Genomic DNA, 25,564 nt, shown 5'->3' on the forward strand with positions numbered 1-25,564 from the left:
CTATCCAACTCAATGATCGAATGGAAACGATGAAAACGACGAGTACTCTGTACTTTGAAGGGTTTTTTGACATAGATTCTCTCGGGGAATATTTGCGAGCAACAAGAACTTTGACTCAACAGTTATCAGACACGAGTCTTTCCGGGCAGAACAGAGCTTACTTGCCCCTTGATGATCTTAGAATCCTGAACCTCATCTCATGGGAGACAATAAATAGTTCTTCCTTCAAAGGAGGCCGAGTAGGGAAAAAGTTTTATCCTCATTGCAAGCCTCAACGGATTCTTAATCATTCTAACATTAGGTTCAAGTCTCTTCAGCATCATGTGTATGATGTATATATGGGGTTCTTTACGTCCATGCGCCCTGGCCTCCAATCCATACTTCTCAATGTCAATACAACCACAACGGCTTTCTTCCCTTCCAAGATGAAGCTGCAAACTTTGTTGGATGCGCGATAGGGAAATTGGGGTAATTATGCCGGTGTTGCTCCACGAACTGGAAAAAATGAAATCAAGGGAGTGCAAGTTACCTTTGATTTAGATAAACACCCTAGAAAATATGTCATCTCGGGTGTGCATGATTTGTGCGTTGAGAAGGTTAATTCGGAAGCGTCGACACAGGGTGGTTCTCCAAAATCAGTCTGGATATACATGCAGAGTTGTAAATAGAAATTTTCACAAGAAGAAGCGATAGTTTGTTAACCAGTAATATAGGCTACCCTAGTTCCGCAACAAGTCTGCCTCTTGCGTCAATGCTGGAAACAGTTCTCATCCAAAATTGCTGCCAGCAGACCATCTACAGATTTGCAAGTGGCAAATAGTCCATGGAAAATTAGACAACCTATTCACTGAGCAGATGTTGGGATTCGCCAAGAAGACGCCATTCGAGAATGAACAAGAGATTATGAACAAAGCTCTCATACCATTGGGAATAAAACCACCAATCTCTCAATTTGAGTCGTGGAAATCTCCATTTGAGGTGAATTACCAGAATTTCTTTGGAAAAACTGTTGACTAACTCGTACAGAAATATGGCTTAATCCTGGGAGAAGAGCTCTTAAAGATATCCTCGAGTCACCTGTACCACCCGTCTTTGACATTCAACCCCGGAAGACCTAAGAAACTCGTCAGCGCTTCCTGGAATCTTAGCGATGTGAAACGTTTTAACGTAGTCGAAAGATACTCTGAGCTCAGGATTATTCATGTGAAAATAGCCGAACAGATTTCTGATAAGCAAACGAAGAGTGTTTTGATGTTTGCTAGTGCTCCCGCAACTCAACTGAGAAGATATGGCCTTCAGACACAATCTTTCAAAGGGAAAGTACATTCCATTGCCTGGCCAGAATTAAACGAAGAAAAGAAACCTTTTGCTTCTGCGGCCCAGAAACGCGAATTGGTCAATCGTCTCCTAGAAACTTGTTTGGGGGGAGACATTAGACCTCGTCTGGTGTTTATGATATTACCTCGTGAAGACGCCGCAATCTACTCTAACATCAAATGGTCGGGAGATTTTGTTTCAGGAATAGCAACGATTTGTGTTTGCCAAGCAGCGGTGGAAAAGAAAAGTTTTGGTATTCTAGACAACTTCAAGTATGTCTATCAGGACATTTGTGTGGTGCCTGTGCAGTATTTGACTAATTTGTAACCTAGTCTCAAAGCTAATCTCAAGCTTGGTGGTATAAACCATATGATTAGTGATGCTAGAGAGTCATCGAAACTCATCGAGTCCATCCAAAATGACACCCTTATGATTTTTGGTGCCGATGTTAGTCATCCTGGCAAGGGGTTGGATCCTGAATGCTCATCCATGGCCGGTGTGGTTGCTTCTTTTAATTTCAATTTCTGTCACTTTGCTGCATCTGCTCGCCTCCAGGCGAACAACGAGGAGGTACTGCATATATTTATGTTTCTTGGAAGATTTATTTAAGTTGTTTACTGACAGGTTTCTCATAGTTCATCTCAGATCTAGGTGGCATGCTCAAAGAGAGACTAGAGCTCTATCAGAAAAAGAACCAGGGAAAACTTCCCTTGAATATTCTATTTTACCGAGATGGCGTCAGTAAGAGTCAATTTGGCGTAGTCCTCACACAAGGATTTCCATAAATCGAAAAAGCTTGTAAGGAATTTACAGAGAATCAAGGGAAAACTGATATTCGTATCACGTTGCTAGTCGTCACGAAGCGCCACCATACCCGTTTCTTTCCGCTTAACTTGAACAAGAGTACTAAGAATGTAAGTGGGGGTCTGGTGGTGGACAAGCACATTATAAATCCGAATCAAATGAGCTTTTTTCTTCAAAACCATGATTCTCCTCTGGGGACAGCGAAGTCTGCGTACTACACTGTCATCGCTAATCAATGCGAATTGACTTTGGAGCAACTAGAACAAGTGGTAAGATCTGATATCCTGTTGAATATGCTCACATTGACACTCCTTCCAGACACATAAATTGAGTTTTGTGGGTTCACGCGCAATGAACGGATTATAGGTCTGTGTTCCTGCACGATATGCCGATATCCTTTGCGACCGGCTGCGATGTTATATGAAGCCTGCGTTGGATGGCGGAATTCGTCGTACCCAGGCTGAGATTCAAGACGGCAAAGATCCACTAGCTCACTATCGCAAGACACGGCAGGCGTGGATTCGCCCTGGATCTAAACAAACTAATCCCTGGCACTCTAATCTGGACAACATCATGTTCTACTTGTAATTTACAGGATGATGTATGTCTTCTTCCTGGATGCTTCCTGCGTCTTTCTGAAATGTTGTACTTTTGGATTTGATTTCTTATGCTAGTTGTGGATTTTTGGACTGTTTCAGTTCTTTGTTGAAAACATGGTGGAGACTTTTCGATTGCTAGCCCATGCTATGAGTTAGAGTGTTGTGTCGGCCGAACATTGCAATTTTTATTAGAATTAGAGTCATGTTTCTGAAGCTATTCTTCAGCCCATTTTGTATGCACTAGAAAATGTGCTTCAACAATATTTTTTGCCTCGCGATCAGAGAGAAATCGGTGAAACTGCAATGTGATATTTCATACGCGAGTTGCGATAATTCTCTCTCTATTTTGAGAGTATGTTTTCAAAGTTTCAAATGTTCATCATTTTTAGTAGAACTATTAGATGATTTTAAAGCTCTGGCTGAAAGCTGTGATATTGTTTATATTCGATATCTCAGAGCATCTAGAGACTAGGCTCGCAGTATTCAATAGTCCGGATTGCAACCCAACAATGAAGACCATCAGATCATGAGATCCTCATACGAATTAGAATATTCAAAGTTTTTGAAAGATTGAATTCGTTTGAAAGATGGAAACATTTTTGAGTTTCTGATTGCCTTTGGACATTCAAACCCTTACGTTGTTGGATTGCAGTCCGGACTATTGAATACCCTGAATCCCTGATTAGACATAGATTGACTGTACCCCTGGTTTGTCAATTTCCCGAATTAAAAGTAGTGTTGAGAAGACACGGCACATGCGCTAGCGCTTCACGTATATCATTTCCACTTCATAGTTAGATTCAAGCTTTAGACAATTCAATCTGGATAATTAATATTCCTTGCATTCTACTGGCTTGGACTCAAATTATGATAACCATACTCTTCAATCAGTTTGACATCTGGCCTGCACATGAGATCTCATCTCGATTGTCTCCAACTGCAAACTTGTAAAATAATCGTATCATGTTTGCATCCCGCTCTTTTAACGTCCTTATTTATTGCCTGTTATCAACTTCAAAGTTAGATATACTACAGTCATGTGTCCGACTTGAAGTTTTACCCATCAGATTCAAAGCAATCTTTTATCCGTCTCCTACCTTTCGTAAGGAGTTGGTAAGTGAAATGTCAAACTGCTTTGCTTGTGAATCAGTAGGCTGCCGATAGCAGCTCAGCAGATCCGGTGTCCCATCAAATTATTAAGAGGGATTGTAGTATAAGTAGTGAGGAAAAGTCTGAGTATCGATCGGAGCATCGATCAGACTAGATTCCTTTGCTTCATTGAAAGTAAGTTCACTTCTCAGAGGATCTCAGGCTTGCGGAAGATGTCTTCAGAAGGGCGCGAATGCTCAAAATGCCCCAACGCACCAGAGAACACTCAGCACAAAACACATTCCTGCGAGAAAAAGTGGCCCTTTTGGGAAGACCAAGTCTGTGATATTTGTTTCAGCCCCGCTCATTCATGCTCTCTCTGTCCCACGAAAACTGATGGTCAAATTATTTGTGACATTTGTGGACATTTGCATAGCAAGAGGGTTTGTCCCTTTAAAGCGGCCCCTGACCCTAAACAATATACGAGAGAAAAATATGAAGCATTCATGAGACAAAATCCCCCAAGGAATAATCCACAAACAGTCCCGTCCACTTCATCTGCAGGCCCTTCACAGAGTGCACCCTCGACGGCAACCTCTGTGCCACAAGTCCAAACTCATTCAACTCAAGCTCAACCTCTCCCACCAGGCTCGGTCGAACTCGTCGCAAATTTCGTTCCACCAGCCAAGACAGCAGAAGAAGTCGAAGAAGAGAATCGGGCAAGTGGATTTCAAAAATTGGTTCATCGTCAGGCGACAGCCGTTGAAGATAGAGGCGCCGATTTATTTGCTCCTGTTCAGGCCAACTACTTCAAAGTCACCTTCAACTCCGATCTTGATCTGCGAAGATACAGGATTCACCTTGATAAAATCAATCTCAAAGACGTTGTCAAGCGTGAACTTCGTCGTACTTTGATCAAAGAGCTACTTCTACAAAACCCACCTTCGGGAATTTGGGTTTCGGACTATTCGGAGTACATTGTCTCTGTCGGCAAACTTTATCCAGACTTAACTGATGTACCAGGAGCCACTGTTGAAGTTCTTCATCATCGTCCTGGTCAAGAACAAACCTGGGTTCCAATGCGAAGCTTTATCATTTACGAAGGCCCTTTCCAACGAAGTGCCTTAGACACACATTTGTCTTCGGGTAATTCGTCATTTGTACCAGATGCGGATCTTAGGATGCTGAACATCATCTCGTGGTTCAGAATTAACGGCTACAATCCACAGAATGGACCAATTTTCGATGGATTCCGGGTGGGAAATAGATTCTATCCTAGTGTTGGGGGTGTAATTCCTTTCTATACGGTTCCATTAAAGGGGACTCCGGTTTTTCTGATCAGAACTGGCTTCTATACATCGATGAGACCAGCTATCGGATCGGTGCTGTTGAATGTCAACACCGTAACCTCGGCCTTCTTCCCTCCAGAAGTATTAAGTACTTGGATCAGATTGCGTTGGGAACAAGAAATTCCGCCAGTCAATGAGCAAAATGACCTCATAGGCCTTCGAGTCACTTTTAGCGGCGATGGTGCGAATCCTAAAACGAGAGTCATTCGTGATGTCCATAATCTAAACGTTGATCAAGTCACCTTCACGCCTACGGATGCCAATGGGGCTCCGGGACAGATCACCTCTGTTTATAACCACATGAGAAATAGTAAGTTAACCCTTTTAGTGGTTCACTACACAGAATTGTTGCTAAATCATACAGAATATCACTTGCTGAGGTTCATTCCCTCTACCTGCTGCTTGAATATGGGAACAGTAACCGACCCGAAATGGTACCCGGCCGATAACCTGCGGATCGTTGCGGGACAAATATTCAAGAAGCAACTTTCGGAAAATTTGGGCAGCCAAATGATAAAGATTGCTCAGAACGAGCCTGAAAATAACAAGAGATTAATTCTGAGAGGGGCATTGCTGTCTCTAGGAATCCCAGCTACCACGGGTTCCTTCTCGGTAAGTAGAGAAATTTCAGTAGATGCCATAGTCACTAACAAACATAGCAATTTGGCCTCAGTATTAATCATGAATTTGAAGAGGTCGTTCCTAGATACCTTCGTCAGCCCACGCTGGTATTTAAAGGAGGTTCTCAGTTTAACATATCCACGCAGGAAAAGAACAAATCTTCCTGGATGCTCAAGAACAACAATCGCATCTTTCAATTTGCTGGAACTGGAAATTCGATTTCTAGTCTGAATATCATTCTGCTCAACACCGGCAACAATGTTAGTCAAGATCAAGTGAGGAAGTTTGCCCAAGATTTAAGCAGAAAAATTGGAGACTATGGTGTCACTTTTGCAGGTCGTGAAAATATCTCTAATGCCACATTCTCGCGAAATAGGGTGAGCTTTTGTACTAGACTTAATGCAGCCCTAGCAATTTTAAGTTCAAATAATGGCGGCAGAAACCCGAGATTGCTTCTCGTAGTAGTTCCCGACAAGGATATACGTACCTATGCGAATATAAAGTGGTGGGGTGACTGCGTCGCTGGTATCCCGACAATTTGCATCACCAGAGGGGTACTTACCAAAGGGAAGAAAGTCAATCATAGATTTCAATCAGACATTGGAGTTATTTCTAATATCAGGTCTGCCTCTACCAAGTTAGTTCACTACTAATATCGGCGCTAATTTTTTACCAGTCTCAAGATAAACTTCAAATTAGGAGGTATTAGTCATTTCCTTAACGACGGGGCAAGCCAAAGAATCTTTTGGGCTGGTGCGAAGGCAGATACGATGATCGTTGGAGCGGATGTTTCACATGCTGGTAAAGGTAGGGATGCGACGTGCCCTTCAATGGCAGGGGTTGTAGCTACTTGTGATCAGCTATGCTCTAAATACTTTGCATCCGCTCGCCTCCAAGAAAACAACACTGAGGTAATTGGCATCTTCCATGTACACTTTTGCTCTTGAGTCCTGACTGAGAGAATGCAGTCGATCGCAGACCTAGCCGACATGATTGGAGAACGTCTTGATAAATACGGAAGAGTGAATAATTCTCTACCAGAACATATACTCTTCTACCGCGACGGTGTGAGCGAAAGTCAGTATGGAATGGTTGTAAACGATGAGATCCCTCTCATTAAAGCTGGCTGCAGGGCGGCAGGTGCAAGAGGTGGAAAGGGCGATAACTGGTGTCCTAAAATTACTCTAATCGTAGTCGGAAAGCGTCATCACACCCGCTTCTTTCCCAAACTGGCGAAAAACGATGACTTCAACAACAACCTTCCATCCGGCTTGGTCATTGATTCAGGGGTAGTTACGCCTAACCATTTCAGTTTCTATCTTCAAAGCCATGATAGCGCCCTCGGAACAGCAAGAAGCGCGCATTACATTGTAATCATAAATGAGAGTGATTACACGCCGGAAAGTATTCAAGAAACGGTAAGTAACTCATTTCCTCACGTTAGTACGGCATTGTTGACCAAAAGTATAGACGAACACCATTTGTTTCACTGGTTCTAGGGCATTCAAAGCTTTGTCTGTTTGTACGCCGGCTAAATACGCGGATATCTTATGTGATCGCATGCGTTGTTATATGAAGCCGGCTCTAGACAATGATTTTGCTGCCACTTCTCCCAATGATCTGAATTTCTATCGAAGCAATGTCAATATTTGGAATACTCTTGGTCAGAACAGGACTAATCCGTGGCATCGTGATCTTAACGATCTGATGTTTTATCTCTGATTTCACGACAGATTAGATTTTCTCTTCATGTTTGACTCTTTTCAAACCTTTCTAGTTTTCTACGCATCGACGAAAAATTTTCGGGTAGGTGTACTAATCTTTTTGGGTCTGGATTTGAACTTGCGCTTGATTTGGTCTATTTCCTGACTTTTTGGGGGGTTTGTGAGTTTGAAAGACTCCGGGGATAGTAATTTGGATAGTTAGCCTCAGCCTGGTAGGGTGTTTAATAACCGGGGCTGTAGTCCACCTGGTGGTCCAATAACAAAGATTACCAAATCTCCGATTCAATTAGAATGTTCATGTCATTTGAGATTTTAAATTTGATTGGAGCGTTGAACTCTTTCCAGATTTCCATATGCTTTTAGATATCCAGATTTTTATATCGTGTTGGATTGAAGTTTGGAATGTCCGAAAGGTTCTAATTACAAAATTAGAATTGTTGGGGAGATTTGAAAGGTATGCTGAATATTGTATGGTATGCTGTGCCTAAATAAGGCCTGCAATTTGACGGAGTGAGACCAAGTTTGATCAATTTCTCAAAGCGACCATAATAAATATTGTTACCTAGCTGTTAAATCGCTGTCACCATATTCTGACCGTCGACGAGATCCTGGCATCATCTTACAATCTCCGTGTTGGAAGTTGAAATGCATATAAAGCTCATCACTTGTGACCACTGAGTCTGATATGAAAACGATTTTTTGAACTCTATCAAAGACGTCAATCATATTGTGCAAGTAGACTACAGCCATCAATCTCGTAATCTCCGACTTTTTAACTTGAAGACGACCAACTAGAAATGGCATATTGCAAAATCAAGATCACCGGGAATGTCTACTATCAGTTTGATGAAGAGAAGCAAGTATACAGCCTCATATTTCCTCCGGGACTCAACGGTATCCGGCATAATGTTTGGTTCTGTACATCCAGCGGTATAGATTTCCAAAAATTGTCTCGGAGAAAACTCAACTTCACAGAGAAAGATCTCCTTGGTTTCGTTGGCCCTGACATAATGCTTGAATATATCACAACGACCATGAACTGTTACAGAACAAAGTGGGACCTAGAAACTGTGCGAATATCTCAACCCTAAGAATACTCAGCTAATCATGATTAGTGGAAAAATGGGATGCATAATGTCATACAACTATTGAGGGCTGACACGGAAATAAATTTTAGGGAAGACGTAAAATACGAAGATGAAGAACACAAGATAGTCAAATGGGAGGAGCACAAATATAGCGCAAAGGTGTACGAAATTTTGAAAAAGCTCGCTCCCGAATGGGACAATACTAGGCCACTATATGTCCCAAAGATTAGGGCAGCTAGTCCTGGACTTAGCAATGAGAATCCCAAAGAAGGAGCCACTGTTGTAGAAATACCTTCTACTTATCACGACTGCCCTCCTTTGGAAGAAACTTCATCATCCAAAAAAGCCACAGGCTCTCAACAAAAGAAAGATAGGAAGCCAAAAACACCATCTAAATCACGACCTTTCCCCCCCAAAACAGAGTTAGCACATCGACATAGAGACGGAAATCCCAGCAGTAAATCCGATAACATCAAAGATGTGAAATCTAGTGTCCCTTCATCTTCAACTAGAAAGCCACCGGCTGCTCAGCCCAAGCCCATTCTATCTTCAACTAGGGAGCCACCGCAAACACGTGGCGGATCTGGTAACTCCGCTAACTCTGCTTCGAATCCTCAGAAGACTGAAAACGGAAGGTCCCATCGAACTCCACATCACGGAAAACATAGCCATTCTGGTGAAACTGCTAGAAAAGCGGGAGCTAGGACTTCAAAGACCGAAAAGGGATAAAAGTAGAAAAATATAGACTATATGAGTAGGTCAATGGGAAGTTGGACTTATGAAGGTAGAAGGTACAAATACTTGAGCGTCACGAGTGGTTACCAGGTGACGGGGACGGTGACCCAACTAATATACGCAGTTGGCGCCGCTATAACCCCCTGTTTTGCCAGAATTACTCTCGGGCAACCTTCACGACTCAAAGTGTATCAACGGTTTCCCCGCTTATGTCTTCCCTGGCGCAAACGCTATGGCAGCACTGACAAACGCACCCATCGCGGGCCGCAAGCGTTTTAATTACTTCCCGGGCACATTCGCTACGGATGGAGTTGTATACTCGGATATCGTGGTTTTCGGACACGCAGCCATTTCCCCTGATCACAAGCTCTATATGATTAAGATGGGCCGTACGGAGCAAGACGTCGTTAGGCTACGCGGTGATGATAGTTTTGATTACCCAGACAAGATGCTCGTTCGTAACAACGCCAAAACTCCAACAGTTCAAAAGGCACTATTGGCGCGTACATTCCTACCAACATTCAGCATTGAGGAGGCAACGTGGGACAATCTATAGGTTTCAGCGGGAAACCCAACACCTTAACCACCATTGGAGCACAGCCAGAGGAGAAACCACTTAACACGCCCTCTAAAATCACACCAGACAATCCAGTCAATGCTGGGTCGTCCAAGACGGCAGCTAACCAGAAACTATTCTCATTTCCTCCAAATGAAGATAAGGATCCAAAACAGCTGAGTCCCTGGAAAAAGATTTACAACAACAGTATTCGTAACAGCCCCAAGGCAGTCATCCCCACCGAGGAAGTAAAAGTGGACTAGGGTACCACCAAATCCAAGAAGATGTCAGAGTTGATCACAACTACCACGGACGTCATCCATCTCAACTCAACCACTACCCGGAGGATGTCCTGCAACTTGTTGGTGCTATCACGGACGCAGGTGTCGTAGTCTAGAGAATTATTGACGATATTGGCGACGCTGAGGGAGGCGACGCGTTTGTTGCGGATTTACAATCGGTGTTGAATATATTCGGCCGTAAAGACCGTAACAACTAAGAACCAATGTTAGAGGCAGCATCTAAGTATCAAGAAGTTTCGAAGGCCTGGATCGAGAGCATGCAGTATACATTTAAAGATAGCTCCTCTATGGTTGCAACACTGTCTGGTAAGGATACCTGCTTCAAAATGTCTCATGATCTAGGCAGACTTGCAAAAGACTACAAACTTCACAGTTGTGCGTGCAAAGCCCACATGGAATCCTACGAATTTGACAACACAGATACCGCCGACGAAAAATCAGCATTTGATTGACTGTATTGCCAATGCACCAGTGATTTACTGCTTGCTCCGAACTTCTCTCAAAGCGGGACAGAGTTAACGCGACAATTACAATCGACAACACTCTATCAAAACAGAAGCTTTCATTTCCAGCAAGGGAACCACAATGCTACGATAAGCCATTGACGACACAATGCCAACACCTCAATAGCTAGACCGTAAGTGGTTGTCGCTTCTTGCCCTCTTATTTCAAGTACTTTCTCAGGAACAACTGAGTCATTCGTGACAACGAAGCGACGCAATCGCGACGCGGCTCCGCAGATTATGCCAACAATTCCATCTTCCAGTTCTCTTTTTTCGCACCTTCACTTTCGTTATATTGCAAGATCTCCGAACGCAAACCAGACATCACCACCAGACCGCGACTGCAAAGGTTTGCTTCCGGACTTGTATACGCTTTTCTGCTTTTTGTTTACGATGTACATTAGTCAATTATGCCATCCATGGTATCTGTCGGGACATCGATCATGTGATCAAAGAGGGCACTGTATTAGCTAGCGTCGCGCTAGCGCTACCCTATATAAAGTACTAGCTTCCCATAGATAATAATAATCAAAAACGAATACAACCATAATAGACTAAAGTACTTTACACTTATATCAACCAAGTTGATATCAATACTAATTAGTAATATTACAAATTAGGACCTTGGATTCTATTATAAAGTATTAAATATTTTGAAATAGTTTTTAGAATTAATATAAATTCTAAAGAAATTATAAAGAAGATATTATTGTATCTAATATAATACACTATCTCTTTTTATTATACTAAAAAATGTGTTCTGAATAATTACATTAGGAAGATATATTCAAAAAGATTGATCTTATTAATTATAATAAATCAAGCTTATATTTATTATATATTCATCTCTATACTATATATTATATAAGGTAATCCACAAAATCTTTATTTAAATATCTTTATAAATATTCTCTCATAAACACTTATATCTATAATCTTCAAAATATCTATAAATCTCGAAATATTCTTATATATTATTATATCAAATAGCAATAACACTATTAATCTAATTGCCCCTAAGATTATTAATAAGGATCTATATATAAAGGAAGAAGAAAAGTATTATAAGGAGTGATTAAGCCTATTAAAGGAATAATAGGCTAATAATGGAATTATTGATTTTGATGCTAAAGAGTTTATCAAATATATTAAATTCAAGCGCAAATAATACAATTATAAATATATTAATAATAACAAGCTTACTAAGGTCTTTTATAATAACTTCAATATATTCATAATTATATAATTTGCGAAGATCCACCAGATGAATATACGAAAGCTATATATGATATTATATATTCGAGAAGTATTAATATCAAAAATAGGTGTTAAAGTATTTAAAGCTTTATATAATCAATCTTATAGGTTTATTATAGATATATAAATGAAAGAACAAGTTTAGAAAGTTTTGAAAGATTATAATATTAAAGAGTCTAAATTTAAATTCGGGATATTTAACAAATTTATTAAAAATAACTTCAAATATAAAAAGAACAATTAAAAGGATAAGAAGGGTAATAAAGGAGGAGATTCTAATAATAATAATAGTAATAATAATAATAATAAGAAGAATAATAGGGGACAATATAATAAAAATAAGAAATTATCAATATATTCCAATTTGTAATCTTTTATTAATTTATTCAAATTCTATATTAGCAAGGAGAAATATAGTGGGGATAATAACAATTTCAACTTCAAACTCTTAATATTTTATGAAATTATATAATATGTAAAGATACTAATGGATATATAATACAAGATATTTCCTATTATATTTAAAGATAGTGTATTTGAGTTTTTTTATATCAATTATAAGTCGCTACTATTTATTTTTAAAGAATTATATATTTATATACAAAATAATTTTAAAGGAAATAAATATTAATGTAATATACTATCTAAATAGAATAATATTACTTTCAAATCAATTAAAAAGAAGAATAAAAACAAACCATTTAGTAAATATCTTACCATTATAATCAAATAACTATATATATTATAATATCAACTTAATCCCATTATATAGCAAATATTTTATTTATATAATAAGTTTATACTTATATATAAGGATATGGAGATATACAATCTAGCTTGTTTTAATTCTAAGAAAGAAATATTTGATTTAATTAATTAATTATAATAATTCATTAATACATAGAAGAGATTACATAAGAATAAAAAAGATATAGTATTATTTATTAATAAAAGATTTCATAATAATAATAATAATAATCAGAATAGTTCTAGGGATTTTAGGAATAGTAATTTTAGAAATAATAATTTTAGAAACAATTTCTATAATAAGTTATAATATTCTAATTCCTCAAATCAATATAATTAATATTGGATATATAAGAAAAAAAGATATTAATTTATAAAGCATTCTAAAAAGAAATAAGATAAATAAAGATATAAATATAGAAAGAAAATCAAAAGTAATAGTAATAATATATTTAATAAATACTATAACTAATAAATAATCGAATATAAGGAAAAAACTATTGATGTAAAATCTAATTCAAAAATCGAAATAAATCTATTTTTTGTAGATTTTAACATTAAAGATAATACAAATAAAGTATTTTTTATAAGCTTCAAGTCTATCAACAATCAAAAAGTGTTCAATTAATTATTAATTAATACAATATTGTATATAATAACTAAAGATTTAATTAAAGTTACTTTACTAATAGAAAGTGTAGTAAATATTTTTTATATAAATTATATAAGTAAAGAATTCTATAGTATATATATTAATATAATATATATAGGAAAGTCTATTATTGGGATTGGATAATATTATATATAAAAGCAAATTTGCTTAATTACATATAATTCACAAATAATAAATATTATGAATATATATTTTGAAAAGAGAATTATAATATTGATAGAATTATTCTATATTAATATATTATTTGAAGATATCGACTTCCATATTGTAAATACTGACATTCCATTTTTATTGAGTCTTAAGAATATGAATCATTTTAAAGCGTTTTATAATAATATCACTGATTAGTTTATTATATTAAATAATCAATACTCTATTATTAGAAAATATGGCCATACATTTTTAATATGAAAAGTGGATATAAATCAATTCATTCAAAAATCAATCTGCTAGAATAATTGTTATTTAATTACTATTGAATTATAATATTTATATCAATAATTCGACCATTTATTAGTATAATGCTTTTATTAAATATTATAATGGATAGATTATAACAAGAATAATAACACCATTAAACATTTCATTAAATATTACAAATACTATTAAATATATAGCAAATTATCTAAATGTTTCAGATTTATTTTATTAAAGAATATTGAATTTAACTATACTATATACATCAATATTATATATATTATAGGTAAATCAGTTCTGTATATTATTGGTAAAGTGATATACTATTAAGCAGTTTGATTCCTTAATAATATATTCACTAAGTATACATTTAACACCTTTAGAAAATACTGGATTAATATATATATTAGATTACTAGATTATATTATTTATAATATAGGAAAAAATTTTATGAGTAAAGAGTTTGTTCAAAATATTAAATCTATATTAATTATTATCAAAAGTATATTAATTGAAATATATAATTCTATAGGCATTATGGAGAAATATTATTATTTTCTATATCATATATATAAGATTTTAATTAAGGAACTTAAGGATAACAATTTGATTAAAATGATAATTCTATAAATAACAATAAAGACTGTAAATGACATAGTAGAACCAAATAAGCTTATTTCTATATTATTAGTTTATAGAATATATTCTAGATTGAATAATATTAATTTATTAATTATAATAATTATTCAATATATAAAAATTATAAAGAAAGCTATAATAAAAGTATATCATATTTGCATTAAAAAATAGATTATAAAAGCATTAAGATTAAAAAATAGATTATCTATAATATCAATCTTTATTCTACCTTTGAACTTAGAGGTTTTGATATGGAGAAAGAGCAAAAAAGATAATATATCAAATAAATAAATTAAATCACATTCTTTGATTAAAATAGATAGGGAGATATATAAGATAGAACTCTTCAATAAACTAATTAAATTCCGTTTTATATTTATATAATCCTTTTATATAAAATCAAAAGAAATTAAACAAAATAATAGAAATACAAATAATAATAATAATAATACTATAATAATTAATATATTATAAATGGAGGTATTATAATCCTAAATATTATTATTAATAATATAATCAGATATATAATTATATTGATATATAAGAAATAACTTAATTAATATAGTTAATATAATAAATATTAATATTAACCTATTATAATTAATTATATTTTTATAAGAAAATATATTTATAAAATATACAGAATCCCAATATAAGAAAGTTAATGAATTAATAAAAAATGAAATCTTTAAAATTATTTCAAAAGTTAATATACTATTCAGAATAAAATTATTCAAATTATAATTTATTAATGAAATAAAGAATAAAGGTATTAATAAAGTATATGCTAAATTATAACTAATAATTCAAATATATTAAGATAAAAATAAAACTATTATTTTGATATAATTACTAATTATTTAATATATTAGCCAATATATTATTCTTATACTTATTGTTATTTTACAAGTATTAAACAAGTATATTTAAGTTTATTTATAGGATATCATATAGGTATATATCTAATCAATTATAATATTAAATAGACCGATTTATATAAAAGTATTAAAAAAGATTAGATTTGAAAATGAGTATATTCTATATATTATTAAATCCCTATATAATATTCTTAAAACAAAAAATCATTAATTTGAAATCTATTATAATTATTATAGAAATAAACTAAATATAATATAATCTATATATAATCCTTATTTACTCTATTCCAATAATAATATTAGTATTATAAAACTCTAAATAGATAATATTCTTATAATTGCTAATAAAAGATTTATATACTTAGAATAAAAGTAATTAGATAAGGTTTATTTTATAGTTAAAAATAGAGAGTAATTTATTAAGAATTATTCACTTAAGTTTAATAATGATTTAATTATTCTTAAAGATAATAAAATCTATTTGAATTAGAAGAAACAATATAATAATATTAGAATGATTATATTAGAAAATATTAATATATATAATATAAAAGAAAAAGTTTGAAAAAATATTATTTCAAAAAATCAATATATTATTTAATATGTAAAAGAAGTATATATTATAATTATATATTAACTAAAGATATTATATTATTTTTTTGTTACTATCTAGGTAATAGATTCAAAAAAGGAAAATATGGTTAAATTCAATAAGATTATTAAATAACAAATGGATAATCTAATAAAAGGATTTATATTTATATTTTTAAATATGGATTTTATTCAATTAATTATATTTATAGATATATTTTTCGCTAATAATATTAATTTATTATTATAAATTAACTATATTATCTATTTAATAAATAAATACAATAATATTAATATTATTTACTAAACATTAATCAAATACAAAAGAATTACTAGGAGTATACTAGCTTTTGAACTATATACATTAATTCTAAACTTTGATATTAAAATAGCTATTAAAGATATAATTAATATTATTCTCAAATCTAAAAAGCCAATACTATTTATACTCTGTATAAACTCAAAGTTATTATATAACCTATTAACTAAATTCAGTATAAATATAGAAAAGTGGCTTTTAATCAACATTATAATTTTAAGATAATATTATAAGAATAGAGAAATTATAGAGATTAAATAAATTAATAAAAAATCAAACTCTGTGGATATTATAATTAAAAATAGTGTATGTTAAGTATTAAAAGATTTAATTAATATTAATAAAATAGTTATTAAGAAAATATATTAAATAAAAAGAGAATAAAAAGCTAAGAAGAGCTAAAAGAATATTATATCTAAAGGAATGAATTATAAATTAAAGTATATGATTATATTCTTTTTTAAAGAATTGCTAATATTGGGATATCGATTATATAATCAAAGAGGACATTATATTAACTAGTATTGCATTAACGCTACTCTATATAAAATACTAGTTTTCTATAGATAATAATGATCAAAAATGAATATAATCATAATAGACTAAAGTATTTTACACTTATATCAACCAAGTTGATACCAACAGTATCTAAGATCAAAACAATGTTGGCCCCGCCTCAACCGGCGGAGGGGGAGTCACTCAAATGGGCTTTCTAGCTCCTTTACAGACGAGTTTCTTTCTGCGGCACCAAGTTAAGTCCATAGCTTAGCACATCTCCATACCATTCGGGAGGTTCACAGGGTCGGCCTTACGCCGGCTCGCTGGACGTTAATAAATACTACTACTACTACTACTACTACTACTACTACTACTAAGATCAAAACGATATCTGTTTGAATAGTATCGTCATTAAGGGTTTAGTTTTCGATATTGAATGACATCAAGAGTGCCTTAGTTGTGGAGGCAACGAGTGAGCCACTGGTTCTTCGAGGGGGGGCAGATGTGGCATATAGGCTACAGGCAATCAACATTGCACACATGTATTCAACATTGGCGACAAATCCTACCATAAATAGCATAGCTTCTAGAGAGAGAATATCATAACTTTAACAACCATTAAATATGTGCTCATCAGTAGTTCTGTATGCCACTTCAAAAATGTTATCCAGAAGCGAAACTTTCCGAGAAAAAGACTTTTGATTCATATCCTATCCTTCGTCTAAAGAACTTTTTCGAGTTACCTCTATCTTTTATTCATCCGTTATTCATCCATCCCTCCAATCTCATACCTCCAGAGGCTAATACTAAAAGAACCAGCCAGCTTATGCCCATCAATCATACATCTATTACAACCAGCAAAAATAAATTCGGTGTATTATTGTAATATTGGACTTGACTTCCACCCTCTTAGCAAAATTAGATATATATGATCTACCAAGAATTCACCATGAGTGGAAAGTATAGAGTACGAGTGACAAAAAGATCAAAGGTCCGACGATCTAACTTCAGAGTGTCTCTTCTCGGCCAACTCATGCTCCATAGTAGCGGAGTTTCCATCGATACTTTCCATATCACCTCTATGCCAGAATTTTCGATGAGCTACTCTGATAAACCATGGCGCAGTACCACCACTAGGTTTGTATGTCCAGTACTCCGCATTGTCAGCATCTGGTGGAGCCAGTCTACCCATGGAGATCTTTTGTGTCAGGTACACGGATCCATTGAGAGCAGTATAAGTCATCAGACCAGCAATGAGTCCATATGCGACGGAATAGGTGTAAGGAATTGAAACGATAGTGACAAAAGCTGGAAGGGCATCGCCGATGTAAGACCAATTGACTGAAACTACTTGACGCATCATCATGCATCCCACCAAGATAAGAGTACAGCCAGTGGCCCATGGAGGTATTGATGCGAATATGGGAGCAAAAAAGATAGATATCAAAAAGCAGATACCGGTTGTGATGGCTGTTAGGCCTGTTCGACCACCCTCAGTTATACCAGCGCCAGACTCAATGAATGCGGTTACAGGTGAGCATCCGAATAAAGAGCCAATGGAGATTGTCATTGCGTCGGTGCAATAGGCTATCGTAGATCGAGGGAAATCTCCGGTTTTTGGATCAACTGCTCCTGAAAAGCGTGCCATGGAATACAATGTAGCTGTACAATCGATGATGTCAACATATAAGAACGTAAAAAGCGCCAGTGCAAAGTGAGAGCCTGCAGCTGTGATATCCCAGTCTTGTGCAGCAAGGGTATTGCGAATTGGGTGAAATGCAACAACTTGTTTAAAGAATTGGAAACGTGATTCACCATCAGGCGTATAAGGGAAATATGTGAAGGTTGTTCCACGCCTAATACACATGTAAGCTTGGCGAAAGATAATCTCGTGCGTAACACTTACGGCCATGAAAAGATAGACACAATTGCGATGCCAATTATTATCGCAGATTTAAATCTGAATGCCATTAGGTACGAAGTTAAAAACCCTCCAAAGATGATTCCGATCCACATCTATGATGGAAAATTAGTAAACATTTTTTGCAGTGAGAATAGGTTCAAAGAGAAATCTCACTGTAGGGTTGGTCATTTGATGACTAGTGCAGGCTCCTGTAACGTCGAGATATTGAGGAGAACACCCTCCCAAAGCGGTTGGGGTTACTGCAGAGCCAGTCATGGCACCGATTCCTGCGGAGTATGACATTCCAGTCTCAGTCAAGAACAGACCAATTCCGACACCACTTGCGACCTTTATCGAAGCAGGTATTACCTTGACAAGCCATTGCCGCATGCCAATCAGGGATAAGAAAACGAAAATAAATCCTTCCACAAACACGGCCGTGAGAGCCAAACGATATGGAACAGTGCCAGTTCCATGAAATCCAACAACTTGATAAGTAAAATATGCGTTGAGACCCATACCGGGGCTAAAAACATTAGTGCTCTATCGTAGGCAAATTCTGCAGAGGAACTCACGCCAAGGCGACAGGTAGATTGGTGAAGAAGCCAAATGCCAGAGACCCTATCCCTGCTACTGCAGCAGTGGCCGTGATCAAATCTCGATTGATATCTAGATATTATTAGCATACACAACAGACTTTCCGAATGGACATATCTACTGACCAAGAACACAAGCGGCGTAGGTAGAATCCGTTGCGCATGACAGATCTTCAGTATCATGACAGACACAAGTACCACCACTCTGTGATAATACTGTTGACTTCAGAGCAATGTTAGCTAAAGCCTATCCTCAGATGATTTCCATAAGCATACATTGACAGCGATGATATATGCCATTGTGAAAAAGGTGGTTACCCCGGCTCGGACTTCCGTGATAAATTTTGCATTTTTCTTTTGTTGTTCCTGGTAGAGCTTAGCATTAAACAACTTTCATTTTGAAATTTGAAGGCATACATGGCCACATCCATCAAGACGAAAAACCCTGCCAAATGTTGACTTGGAAGCTCTCGTATTAAGATTATTGATATACTCTTTGATAGATAGCATGATTCGTAGACAACGATGCTGTTCTTTGCCAAGTTTGAAGCACACGATTAGAACGTGGGAAATTCCTAGAAGTTATACAGTAACGGTAAAAAGCTTGAGTGTTTTTCGGAACAAATTTTTGATATGACAGCGGAAGCATCTGGACAGAAGAAGGAACTTTTCGACAGTCAAAGATAATGGATCGGAATGTAAACTTCAACTTGCAGGTCAATTAAATTTGCCAGCCCCCCATGATCAAAACAATGACGACTTTGTGAGTTGAATCTTCCTTGTATAAAATAGTCCTTGACCCTTTGAAACTGGGGATCAAGAGGGGTATCACTGTAGACTACCGCGTAGGACTGCATAATTCGGCAAGGGATATAATGGGAACACAATGATAGGCTGAGTCTGGTTCGCAAACTAATCAACGGATAATAGCATTTGATCAATAATGGTTGGGGAACGCCTCTTTGTGATAGATCGGAATACCTTGTGAATCAACGTTTCCGGGAACCATATTATACTTTCCGTTTAATTCTCTTGGCATAAATCTCAGCAGCTCGATGAGGTTCATAAGCATTGGATATTCCCATGAGAAATATTGAAATAATGAATGCAGGTACCACCACTTCTTTATATCTAATCAAGGGCTCTCGTGAGCCTGCGGCTTCGGTTGTGAAACGTCATCCCCAATGATCATCCTGTGATACCTCTGTATGGCTTGCAGGACACAGCTTTTGGGCCTGGTCCCGACCGTAGCTGCATGAGATTTGAAGAAAGTGGCGAACACTGCAGGGGGTAAACAGATAAAAGACGACATAATTCGGGAGGCTGCATGTTATACAATAATCACCTGAAAATCATGACCACAGAGCAGACATTGAGCTACGAGGTGGATCAGATGAAAACCCGTATTGGACTTTATTGATTAATTCGGACGAAATGGAAGAATGGAAGAAGAGCGTTGGACCTTCCCAGAATATTCATTAATTAAAAGTTTGATTGCGAATACCGGTTTTGTGTTGTGATAAGAGCAATAAAATAGTTGATGTCGTGTTTGATAAGTTTGTTACTGATCACAATCGCCAAATATGATCGCGGCTCTTTCCGGATTAGACCTTTTTAGGTTAAAGGCAAGGTACCTCCTCCCTTTATACTATCGCTTCCCCATTCTATTCTTTGCACCCAAATTACAGCCATCCTTTATTGAATTGTCCGACCATGTACAACGTGTCCTTTGATATTAGATTTCTTCAGATTTCTCTTGCTTACTAAATGCTGTGCTCTCCCAAAAACTGTTCCATCACCCACCTTTCAAAGCCACTAGCCGAATTGACGACCTGAATTTACTCGGCGCACGGGATGGTGCAGTTGGGTGATGAGATATCCTGCAAGAAGTATGTGAGAGACTCCAAGAGGAGTGGCACTAGTCTTTATCCCGCGAGTTGCCACCATGCGAGTGAAAAACCTCCTCGCATGAGCGATAAGATTTTTAACCTCCTGAAACAAACATTTTTGTAGGACTACCGGAAAACCATATATCACAATGAATTTTTGTGAATCATTTCCACGTATACTTACTAATGTTACTTTCCTCTTGATCGTATCGTTGGATTTCAAGGGTGCTTTCCCTCCTTCTATTGGCAGATTCAACCTGCTACAGACCATCCTTTCCAAATTATGTTCGACGTTTCGTGGACCGATCCCACACGGGAGACCGTTGGCCAGAGGAAACATCGTAAAGATCAAACGTCCCCTAGGGGATCATCACCGTCAATAAGAAGTTCGAAATCCAGTGATTCTTCCAAGTCAATCAAGCACTCCATCTTTGGGTTCTTTGGAAGCGGCAACAAGAAGATATCTTCTCCAGTAGCTGTAGCATCTACAAAGTTACCAGCCATCAAGACCGAACAGTCTTCGAAAGTTTCTCGTCGAATGTCAAGCTATACTAGCACTTCAGAGACATCAACATCAACACAAGAGGTACGTGAAACGACTACGACAACCATTACACGTATTCCAGTAAATGGATTCTTTTCAACAGTTCCATCTTACCAAGAATCCGAGAGAAGTCCTTCGGACGGTGAGTTCCACTTCACTGATATCGACCTCGAACTGATTATGTCTAGAGTCCATTTTCTCTGGTTATACTGGAAGATCCGCCGGAACTAAGTCCTCATGGGGCTCCATAGTAGATGGACAAAGCAAGAATCATTTTATACAGCCTCTGAGCCCAAATTCTTTTGTCACTCAAAGCACTGAGATCACTGTCGCCCCAAGTGAGGATTTCAGTGCATCAGAACAACTAGCTACTGTCGTTCATATCACTTCTGGCACAGTTCCTATCCAAATTCAGGATTCCACAATGAGAGAGTAAGAATCTGTGTCCTGAACAGACCAAGCCTTTGCTGACGTATTAGATCTGCTTTATCATCAACTCCCTCAACATATGACTTCCCACTTCCACCTACACACAGTCCCGAGACCCCAAAGATACCAAGCTCTCCCAGGGCACTAAAATCTAGAAATGATACCGGTGCTAGAACTACCGAGTGGTCAATTACAGCAAGAAACAGGCGTTCTGATTCATGGAGACCTCCTGAAACGTGGGCATGTCCGGCGGAAGAAGCGGCTTCATCAGTAGCCTCGTTGAAGTCTTCGGGGTCTCGTCGGAGGAGAAAACCTCGTGGTCGTAATCGCTCACCTTCTAACTCGGAGCAGACACATTTGCAAATGAATATTTGTAAGATGGAAGCAGCAAGCAACAAGATTATTCTAGAAAGATTGAATGAAGAATGGATGGAAGTAGCCGACGCATCGGTATATCGAGAGCTCGAGCTTGAGAAACAACTTTGGATGCTTACTGCTTTGCGAGCTATCAATCGCGTTGCTAGAACCCGTGATGCTTCCAGGGCGCTCAATGGAGCACCACAATATGGGAAAATACTTTCGTTGTATGAAAATCATGGTGAGCAATCTTTCCATCATCCCCATTTACACGCTCACAGAAAAAGCTTCTGCATCCTTTCTTTCAGCTTTGAATCCGGAAAAACAAATGTATCATGTCTCCACAAACCCTTTATCGCCAAAATCATATCCAAATGTTCATCCTCTAGCCGTTCCAGGACCAACTTCACAATTATCTTACGCCTCGAATATCTTCGGTGCGATTCATGCTATAGGTCTGCCATCTCTACTCCCTTCATCTTCTATTCCCAATATACTCAAAGAATGTCATCGTACACTCACCTCTTCCCGTACGCCAACTTCAGAAATTCCAGCATCGCCCACCGCGATCAGTCTACTTGGGATCACTCAGCCTGGTATCCTGTATCTCACCATCCTTGATCCTTGTCCAGTTCCCTCATCACTTGGCCCGCAACTGAGATCTTGGCTTGATACCCATTTAACAGTAAACTTGGAGAAGCAATTTCGGTGTTTGAACCCAACTCGTTTATTTCCTTTATGGTTGGCAGATGCAGGACTTTGGGCCGATGGGAGCTGCACATCATCTTTGAAATTTCTAGCATGTGTAGGAATCGTAAATGGGGAAAAACAAGTAGAGTGGCAGTTGAAAAGTGTGGTGGGAAGAATGCTGTGGAAAGACATGTGGGGAACCTATGTTGAGGGTGGGAAATGGTGGTGGGATGACGCGGCAATCGTGGAAGAATGTGAGAGAATGGGAACCTGCTGGGCTGGAAGTATTATTGAAGCTGTAAAGGAAGGGTAGATCGGAGGAACTTCTCATGCCTTGAGTGTTTCCTTGAGACCTATGGTTATGGCTTTCTGTTTCTCCATGTTTACGGAAAAGGGCGTTTGGCTGCGATGCGTATACCTTCTTCGTTTCTGGACAGTCTCCTTTCGTTGTCCCTTGTTTCTGGATAATGAACTTATTCCGTGTAACAGCCGATGTCAACGGTCGATGTTCAAATTTTCAGAATATATATTGATTTGTACACCATGAGATGCGAATCCAAACACACAAGATTATGCTCTCAGACCGTTAGTTACACCCACCTGTATGCTCCCGTGGATGCTGCCGCATATCTGCAGCCATCCCGCAATCCCGGCCCCCACCTTCCCATCACATCTCTTTACAGCCCGTTAGTTCCATTACGGTTCCATTACATGCTCAGCTCATTTCCCCTGTCCTGCTTGCTCGCTTTGCTTACTCGGCTATGAATCACACGATGCAAACTCCTTCCTAAATAGTTTCCTAAATCCACTTATCACTGACTTTCATGGGGGTCAACAATTCTTTGTTGCATATCGTAAATCCTCGGTCGAGTCAGTCGTTTTATAGGAATGGGATGAAAGGTCCGGTTTTTTCGTTTGGAGTGGGTCTATATTGAATGTTTTGATTGGAGACTGATAATTCGAGTAAGGACTATGGGGCCGTGGATATAATTTTGAGTCAGGAGCGGGGAGATGTCAGATTTGAGTTCTGAGCATTTCGGGCGATGATAGCCATTGAATGTGTGGTCAAGAACATCGCTGAATGATGGAATTTTTGCTGGGTTGGTGATTTGGAATAACAATAGATTAGTGAATGATGGAAGATCAATTGACAAATTTGCGTAATGTGTTGTACAATCGTGTCGCGGTTTAATCCACAAGCCCACCCAAAAGAATCTTATTCACCTCAGCGTCAGCAAGTATCCGAGATCATTTCAGGGGTATGGTTCACGTCTTCTAACCAATCGTCTTTTTATTCTCATGAGGGAGACATCTTGATTCGATCCCCTCCCAACTTTCAGAAGCTCCAAAAAAATTGTCTGAAACAGCAACTTCATCCATTCCGGATAATCAGATATGCAACAAATAATTCTCTCTTCCTTTATGGTTGCATGATGTTGAGTTTTGTGGAATTTATATGATGATGATGTTATAAAAGACTCGTATGAGGAGTGGGGTGACACCATTCACCATGATAAAATCTGGATATGAGACCACCTTATAAATTTGTCCGACTTTAGGTCTAGGAGATACATTCGCATAATCGCTATAATTCAGACCGAAAGCTTTGGTAGCTGGGTATTTTAGTTCAGCCTTATTGCGGATACATCTGAGCGTTCCAGGGTAAACAAATGTTTTTCGCTCATACGCGTCAACACACTGTGCTGTTTTGGACACAAGTGAAGAATGGAGAAATCGTATAATAGGGCAGCGGATAAGAGCAAATTTGAGATGTGCAACATTGAGGTTCGAGGAGACCGAGAGCAAGGCTCATTGGTTCTTCCCCTGGTGCAGATGGATCGCGCTGGATATATACGTGGAGCGAGCGGACTTAGGCGCAAAGAGATATGCAACAAAAATTTTGATGTCGACTTCAAGCGATAGTGCTAGTTATGCATTCTTGGAACGCTGTCTAGTGGCCGTACAGCAGAACCTTGACGCGCATAATACTCGAATGGATTACAATTGTCATGCCGGGAAGAATCAAACGCTGCACGCGCCATAGTCGCAAGATTACTCTTTGGCACCAAAGCTAGTTGCTACGTTGCAAGATAGAGGGTTCCAAATTATACATTCCTTTCTACTTACTCAGGAGCAACAACATACTAGGTGATACCTGATCAAGTTATGGTTAAACTTCGGTGACACTTCGGTACTAGATGCGAGTGTTCCCGACTTGATCATGTGAGCTGGATCCCGTCAAGACGTGACTAGCGATGTTGAATTGATGAACGCACTTCAGTCTTATAACCTTCCATTCTCTTGGGCGCTTGAAAGATGAATACTTTCGAGACTTTCGTATATTAGTCTACTTTGGAGATACATAATGCGCCTTCATACATATCGTCATACACTTGCTCTTTTTCACGAGGCCCGAAATACAAAGACACGTGGTAACATTACTGAAGGAG

At 37.3% G+C, this 25,564-nt stretch overlaps 6 protein-coding genes across 6 annotated transcripts; 5 read left to right on the plus strand and 1 right to left on the minus strand.

The window, feature by feature from the left end:
• Positions 1–855: 855 nt before the first annotated feature.
• Positions 856–2,709, plus strand: EAE97_003873 (uncharacterized protein; the record flags this gene model as incomplete). Its single annotated transcript, XM_038874385.1, has 6 exons — positions 856–978; positions 1,027–1,589; positions 1,650–1,887; positions 1,953–2,058; positions 2,131–2,390; positions 2,488–2,709. 6 exons carry the CDS (start codon positions 856–858, stop codon positions 2,707–2,709), a joined length of 1,512 nt encoding a protein of 503 aa, XP_038734994.1.
• A 1,333-nt stretch (positions 2,710–4,042) lies between these two features.
• On the plus strand, positions 4,043–7,501 carry EAE97_003874 (uncharacterized protein; the record flags this gene model as incomplete). Its single annotated transcript, XM_038874386.1, has 6 exons — positions 4,043–5,468; positions 5,523–5,770; positions 5,818–6,401; positions 6,456–6,690; positions 6,748–7,197; positions 7,250–7,501. 6 exons carry the CDS (start codon positions 4,043–4,045, stop codon positions 7,499–7,501), a joined length of 3,195 nt encoding a protein of 1,064 aa, XP_038734995.1.
• Positions 7,502–8,300: 799 nt separating this feature from the next.
• On the plus strand, positions 8,301–9,320 carry EAE97_003875 (uncharacterized protein; the record flags this gene model as incomplete). Its single annotated transcript, XM_038874387.1, has 2 exons — positions 8,301–8,573; positions 8,619–9,320. The coding sequence occupies 2 exons, from the start codon at positions 8,301–8,303 to the stop codon at positions 9,318–9,320; spliced, it is 975 nt and encodes a 324-aa protein (XP_038734996.1).
• A 238-nt stretch (positions 9,321–9,558) lies between these two features.
• EAE97_003876 (uncharacterized protein) lies at positions 9,559–10,145 on the plus strand (the record flags this gene model as incomplete). The annotated part of the gene is made up of 2 exons (XM_038874388.1): positions 9,559–9,829; positions 9,883–10,145. 2 exons carry the CDS (start codon positions 9,559–9,561, stop codon positions 10,143–10,145), a joined length of 534 nt encoding a protein of 177 aa, XP_038734997.1.
• Positions 10,146–17,465: 7,320 nt separating this feature from the next.
• On the minus strand, positions 17,466–19,807 carry EAE97_003877 (uncharacterized protein). Its single transcript, XM_038874389.1, has 7 exons — positions 19,623–19,807; positions 19,482–19,571; positions 19,332–19,428; positions 19,185–19,278; positions 18,784–19,135; positions 18,613–18,722; positions 17,466–18,562 (listed from the first exon to the last, which is right to left on the minus strand). Exons 1-7 carry the CDS (start codon positions 19,713–19,715, stop codon positions 17,692–17,694), a joined length of 1,707 nt encoding a protein of 568 aa, XP_038734998.1. The 5' UTR covers positions 19,716–19,807; the 3' UTR covers positions 17,466–17,691.
• Positions 19,808–21,377: 1,570 nt separating this feature from the next.
• On the plus strand, positions 21,378–23,427 carry EAE97_003878 (uncharacterized protein; the record flags this gene model as incomplete). The annotated part of the gene is made up of 4 exons (XM_038874390.1): positions 21,378–21,780; positions 21,827–22,070; positions 22,118–22,665; positions 22,712–23,427. 4 exons carry the CDS (start codon positions 21,378–21,380, stop codon positions 23,425–23,427), a joined length of 1,911 nt encoding a protein of 636 aa, XP_038734999.1.
• Positions 23,428–25,564: the final 2,137 nt, after the last annotated feature.

Source organism: Botrytis byssoidea, assembly GCF_014898295.1.
Source record: "Botrytis byssoidea strain MUCL 94 chromosome Unknown BBYS_006, whole genome shotgun sequence".
NCBI lineage: Eukaryota > Fungi > Ascomycota > Leotiomycetes > Helotiales > Sclerotiniaceae > Botrytis > Botrytis byssoidea.

Coding starts and splice junctions, on each gene's coding strand:
- EAE97_003877 (XM_038874389.1), bottom strand. CDS start 19,715: ATGCTATCTATCAAAGAGTATATCAATAATCTTAATACGAGAGCTTCC. Junction 19,279..19,331: donor CTACGCCGCTTGTGTTCTTG/GTCAGTAGATAT, acceptor AATAATATCTAG/ATATCAATCGAGATTTGATC. Junction 18,723..18,783: donor ATCAAATGACCAACCCTACA/GTGAGATTTCTC, acceptor TTTCCATCATAG/ATGTGGATCGGAATCATCTT.